The sequence below is a fragment of the Drosophila mojavensis genome, unplaced genomic scaffold, assembly GCF_018153725.1.
Source record: "Drosophila mojavensis isolate 15081-1352.22 unplaced genomic scaffold, ASM1815372v1 contig_136, whole genome shotgun sequence".
In the NCBI taxonomy this organism is placed as follows: domain Eukaryota; kingdom Metazoa; phylum Arthropoda; class Insecta; order Diptera; family Drosophilidae; genus Drosophila; species Drosophila mojavensis.
In genome coordinates, this window is record NW_025318667.1 from 19545846 (window position 1) to 19552500 (window position 6655).

The 6655-nt window shown below is 43.0% G+C and overlaps 1 protein-coding gene across 1 annotated transcript in view; it reads right to left on the reverse strand.

The window, feature by feature from the left end:
• Positions 1 to 6655, reverse strand: part of LOC6584280 (chitin deacetylase 1) — a 54081-nt gene that overhangs the window by 898 nt on the left and 46528 nt on the right. Inside the window, exons 6-7 of the mRNA XM_002009900.4 lie at positions 6425 to 6644; positions 4610 to 4995 (exon numbers count right to left, since the gene is read on the reverse strand). Of these exons, the coding sequence (XP_002009936.2) occupies positions 4610 to 4995; positions 6425 to 6644 (606 nt within the window). The remainder of the gene's footprint in view (positions 1 to 4609; positions 4996 to 6424; positions 6645 to 6655) is intronic.

A 6655-nucleotide genomic window follows, 5' to 3' on the forward strand; every position in this document is an offset into this window, starting at 1 on the left:
GTATTATCGACTGCTTGGTTTTCAATAAAATTGTTTTGTAGCTCTTGTAGGCTAATGCTGATAATAATTTTTCAGTCAAATTGCAGATATATTTTTGATACACTTATCGATTCGAATTTTACGGCTATATTTCACATTCCACAATCAGGCTACTTACATATATCGATTAATAGTCTTTTCGATATAGCTGCTACTGATGTTCGATAACTTTCTCGATTGCAGCATATTAGTTTATGATATTAACTGCTCGATACCTAAAATCGTTAATCGAATAATTTGCTTTAATTTTGAAGGATTTTTGTGTGTGAAATAATTGAAGCCAATTACCACTAAACGATGGTAAAAACAGTTGGCTATCGTACACCTGGCTTAGCCTTTGCAAATATGACTCAGAGCATGCAAATGGCCATGAATATTTTGGGGAATAGCCTAAGAGTTCTTTGGCTGGGAATCGTTCACACAATGCACAGTTTCACATTCGCACTAAATGGCCTCTCGCAGGTGTCGAACAATTGGATGATGGCAAAGGAAAATTGTACGGATTTCGTACTGCTGCTGCTGCAGCATAGTCAAACGTTTTCCACCTCTCACTCGCTCTCAGCTGGCTTTCTGTTTGGCAGCCCGGAAAGGCGGCGTTTCATCATTCTGGCACGCATTTTCAAGCATCTCATGCAAACAGTTTAACGCCTGGGCCAGGCTTCTGCTTCGGCTTCGGCTTCCGCTGCCGTGCCTGTTCCTGCTTCAGCTCTCGCTCCGACTCCTGCTGCTGCCGCTCTGGCTTTCTGCCACATCTACAGCTGTGAGCTCAATGTTGAAAGTCATTCACACTAATTAAAAACTTCGTACAATTGTGCGAGAAATAGTTTTGCAGCAGCTGCTATTCAGTTTAGCTTTGGCTCAACCCGCTCAGCTGCGCCCCCGACCCGCCGTAGCCTTCAATCTTATTTAGCAATTGGCTCACACCTACATGCACATGCACATGGTCCGAGGTGCGATCATAATGGCAGCGAACTGCATACGACCAACTTCTGTCTCAGTTCCACAACATGCAGATGAGTTATTGAGAGAGTTAAACGAATGCGAAAGTGTGAAAGAGTTCAAAGCGACCCACCATCCGCCTGCCTCGCCCTGCCCACCTGCCTGTCTTGCTAGCCCACCTGCTACGTTATGCCAACCCCCCTACCCTCGCGCTTGTGTAAAGGATATTCCAGTTGCAACTTTAATTCACTTCAAGCACATGTTGCCAGCTTAAGTTTCAGTTCGCTTTGTCTGTTCTCCCTCTCTCTCTCTCTCTCCCTCTCTGTCTCTCTCTCTTTTTGCCTCCTTGCCTATCTCTCTAGTAAAAGCGATTAGCTAAGTTCCCTCAACCTTAGTCTTAGCCGTCATTATTAGGTTGAGTTCATCAACAACTTAAGATTAAGTTTTAATGAAGAAATTCAGTTTTATTTATTTATTATTTAAAGTTAAGCTGATGCATTCAACACTTGACTAGAAAGTTCTTAACTAAATGCAACCAAATTTTTCTTGACTTCTAGACGTCAACTTTGAACTTGGCCTAAGTTTTGCTTAAGTGTTGAAAAGAAGAGCGTGGAGGAAAGAATATATTTTTTAAATTGTCTCTCTCTCTCTATCTTCATTACTTATTTACATTCTAGATTCTCTCTCTCTCTCTCTCTCTCTCTCTCTCTCTTTTTCTCTCTATCTCCCTTTACTCTCTTTCTCTCTGCATTGATTCTTTATTCGTTATCTCTACATAATCTTCCTCTCTCTTTCTTCATTCTTTCTATCTGTATTCTTTCTCTACCGGTCTACATCATCCCTCTGTCTCTTCATTCCTTCTCTCTACATCCTCTCTCTCTTCACATTGCCTTTCCCTTTCTCTCTCTATTTATTCATTCTCTCTATATTCTCTCTTTCTCTCTCTACATTATCTCTCTCTCTCTCTCTTCATTTTTTCTCTCCACATTCTCTCTCCCCTCTCTCTCTCTCTCTCTCTCTCTCTCAATTTACCAAGCAAAGGAAATGATGTAGCTAACCCTCAAATGAATAGATAATACTATTGTCCTTTTAGAAAAACTTATCTAGACCGCACTCTCTCTCCTATTTTCTGTTTCCAAGCAAAGGGAAACAACATAGGAAATATTTCTTCAACAACTGCTGCATAGTCTCGTCATATCCTTCAAATCAATATAGACAGTACTCTCCAGGCCCTCAGCCCTAGGCCACATTTTATGCACTCGATATTCAGCCTTCTTAAAGCCAAGTTATTGTTGTCATTTTAGAAAAAACTTGGTTAATAACTCTCATTATCTGGCCTCACTCTCTCTCTCTCTCTCCCTCACTCTCTCTATTTACCAATGTGGTATGTGAAAAGCATTTGCTTGGCTCAATTAGGTTTGAAATTATGAGAGCTTGTATTTTGATTTCATTAAAAATGACATAAAAAATAATGCTGATATAAAATGGGAATTATAATGGTGCACGCTTGATGGCCACCGTCGGTCCCATGGGCTGGATGGGGGAGGCTGCGCTCAGTGGGGCATGCAGCGATTGTAGCCAGCCAGTCAGCCAGCCAACCCGATGCCAACCAGACAGATACTACCCATCCGAATGCGTGGGGCAATGCTGACAAAGTGCGATGCTATCAGCACATAACTTCATTATGGAAGTTTTGTGCCCCTGCCGCCGTTATATATAGTATAGTCTATGCTGTTGGCACTTTGATGCCGCATCCTGCCAGGCCCCATCCACGGCAACCTGAGCGCCACGCTTTGGCCGCATGTAACACTGGCTCTGTATGTATGTGTGTGTGTGTGTGTGTGTGTGTGTCTCTGTGTTAGCGCTCATGTTGTTTTTGTGCGTTTTAACATGGCTTTTAGTTAGCTACGGTCCAGGCGCTTTGGCCCCGCTCTTGCCTGCTTATTGTTTTCTTTGCCACAGCTCCACCTAGTGCCCTAGCCCTGAGCCCTAAGAGCTCAGAGCTCGATCTGCCAGTGCCACTACCACTGCCACTGCTCCTGTTCCTGCTCCTGCTGCTGCTGCTGTTGTGCCTGCGCAGATATTTTTCAAAATGAAAGTTTAACAAAATTAAACTTTTCTCATTAAAACGTGCGATTTTTTTCTCTTTTTTTTTTCGTTGCTTTTGCTGCGGCTCTTCTTTCTGCTCTGACCACACAGCGTCGCCATTGTTGGACATTGGCTGAGATTCGGGAGACCGTCGAGAGCTGGGCATATGGTTGACTGACTGCCCGTCTGCCTCCCCGTCCGCCCGCCTGCCTGCCTGCCTGCCTGCCGGAGTGATGTGGAGTGCGAGTACGGCATCAACCTGTTCCAGATAGACGCGACCGCTGTCCGTGTCGGGCCATCAATGCGGCCACCAACATGTGCCCTCCATTGGACGACCCGGACTAGCAGCATATGCCGCTTGTTCAAGCAATTTTTATAGCGATTGCCAATATTGTTGTTGTTGGTGATGCTGGTGATGCTGGTGCTGGCGGTCGGGTGGTGCTGTTGCTTTTGCGTTTTCCATCTACTCGTTTTGTTTCGCTTCTCTCGATTTTCTCGCTTTTCTCGTATTTTTCTGCTTTTTTTTTTTAATTGAATATAAAACTTGCTAGCGGCAATCGGAAGCTCACTGCAGGAAACGCCAGCTGCCCATGTATGTGTGTGTGTGTGTGTGTCAGTGTGAGTGGGTGTGTGTGCCTACCAAAGTTGGCTTTCAATTAAGAAAACAGCAACAACAAAAAGTCAGAGCTGAGAAATACATTTATGAAAAATTAAAAGCCTCGTGCGTAGATAACAAAATCGCACACGAGCCGAGCCCCATCCTCATCCCCATCCCCACCCCATCCAGTGCATGCATCTGCCCCAAATAAAACTTCACCATTTTAAAGCTATCGCAATCGAATAAGGAAGCAATGGCTCACAAACTTACCAGAAATTTAGAAGCTCCTCTGTGCCACTACAGCAGCATTAAGAAGTCGAGCAAGACTCAAAGCTCACAATGTGCAATTCAATTTTGAAATAGTATATGTATATATAAAAAGAGTGCTGTAGTCAGGATCGCCCGACTAGAAGATACCCTGAGATCGGGATAGAGCTGATATGCCCATCATTCTACATTTCTTTTAAACTTGCATGGAAAACACTTTGCGAATACGGTTTTTACAAATGATTCCTGGCTATCCGAAATCCGGAGAAGAACACCTCTCTATTCACTACGATGACTTCCACAGAAAACATATAGTTATTAACCTATCACGTGGATAGATAGTCGGATTATTATTGTTAGAACGGACAGTCGATCGGGTGCACAGATGATCGGACGGCGAAATGAATGATTGGACAGTTAGACAGATGACTGGACCGCCAAGTGAATGGTCGGACGGAGAGACGGACGGACATATCAAAGATGAACTCAACTCAACTCATCGTCTAGATCAATAATATACCTTAATAGACCTTTTCGGGTCTCTTACGCCCCCTTCTATCGCTTACATATGTATGCGTATTTTTCCTAAATAATATAAATGTATACACCGTATATTCATGTTGTATGGATTCAGCATATAAAAAATATACACATAGAATTTACTTATACTTTACTTACAATTCGAGCGCCCAGTCCAAGAATTTATGGAGTCCATTCTCCAGGGGCTTGGTCTGGAACCAGTTGGTATGGAAGGGCATCATATATGGCGCTTTGTTCTGCTCGTAGTAGCGCGAAAAGTCCTCCTGCAGCCACTCGAACACCTCGTTCTCGTCCAGATTGTGGAGCACACACTGATCCATGTAGGGACAATGACCGCCCTCGAAGCCCTCAACGTAATGTGTATTCAATGGCACCTCCCACACGCCGGGGAAAGTGCGCGACGGACAGGTGCCGCTCTTGCACTCGTGCGAGATCTTATAGTCCAGCGTGTACGGCCAGACGGGCACTGGCACTGGCGGCACAGTTATTGAGCTGTCGTAGACGTAGCCAAAGTCCTCCAAGACCTGTTAACAATAATTTCAATTATTCTCCTTTGCTTTTATACATTTATGTGTCACATTAAAGTGTCGGCTGAAGCTAATGACGCATTTGGAAGATTTGAATTACTATCTTAAATGCGCCTGCTTAATAATATAATAAAGAGCGCTTTATGCTCGCTTATCTTGATTAATCCATTCAGGCCGCAAGCTCCACTGACAATGTCGTCATTATCCATTCATCATCATCGTTGGCCCACACAGCCCCACATACCCATACATATGTACATACATACATACATATAGTATACTAATATTGTTACAAGCTTTTGACACTGTCACGCCCTTGTGCCCATCGCGAGAACGTCAGGTGCTTGTCGGAGGCGTTTTAGCCCATTATGTTAGCACTGTGATCTGATATTGATATGATTTAAAATACAACTAGATTTGGCCAACCCCAAAACGCGGTTGTTGATGTTGTTGATGATGATGATGATGATGATGGTGATGGGGTGGCTGGCTGTGTGAGCCGGCGTATTATCGTCGCCTCTCACTTATGACATTGATGTGTCCTGTCGTGTCGTGTCAAGTGTCAAGAGTGTGTTGTTGTTTTCGTGTTGTTACTGCAGTTAATTATGCTGTAACTGCACGGCCCGTTGAGGCTTTTTTTTAAAGCAAATTTAAGATTCAACTTGTGGCAGCACGAATGTTTTTTTAATCGATATACTCGATAATGGCTAAACTCACGCACTGTCAACAATACATTTCTTTGTATGTGTATGTACATACATATATAAATACAAGTATCGTATTTACATCAACTATTACGCGTTATATATATTTAATATTTTTTAAATTTAATGAAGCTCTAATTTCATTAACATGTACATCTATGCGCTCTGTGGGGCTTATTTAGGCAATTTTAAGTTAAGCTTCTGTTGATCTGGCATCACCATTATTATATTAATCGATATATTCAGTGATGAATAAGCTCGCACACTCTCATCAACAGATGTATGAACATACATACATACACACATACATACAATGTAATTACATTTTAATATTTAATAAGCTTGAATAATTTATAAACTTGTCTAAATAAATAGAAACATCAGTGCCTCAGTGCCTGGCTGATCTTCACTCAAAACACGGATAGCATTTTCGTTAATTCAATTTGCTTCAAGTCTAGATATACTCTCGCTTTTATTGGGTCATTTAATTTAAAGCCATGACATGTGCTCTATAAAACTAGAACAGCTCTCGCCTTTTCAGATGCCCATTGCTAAGTAGAAGTACAGCTGATAATTGCCAATCAATTATGTGCTGTGGTTGCTAGCAAAATGCATTTAGTACACATACACATACACATACACATACATACATACACGGTACACATGTAGCTCTGTGTGTGTGTGTGTGCGCGTGAGTGGGTGTTGTATTGCAAACTACTCACCTTGTATTGCGTGTTGCGGCCCGGCTTGAGGAAAGGAGCACGCATGCCAACCACATCGTCGACGGACACATTCGCAAAGTGACGTAGAATTTCACGCATGCCAATCATTTCGCCCACCCACTCCTCGTAGCCCTTGTCCTGGAGTCCCAGCTGCTGTGAGACGCTCTCGGTCGCAATTTCGTGACCGGCAAAGCCCAGATGCTGGATCTGTTGATAGTTGCTGCAAAAACA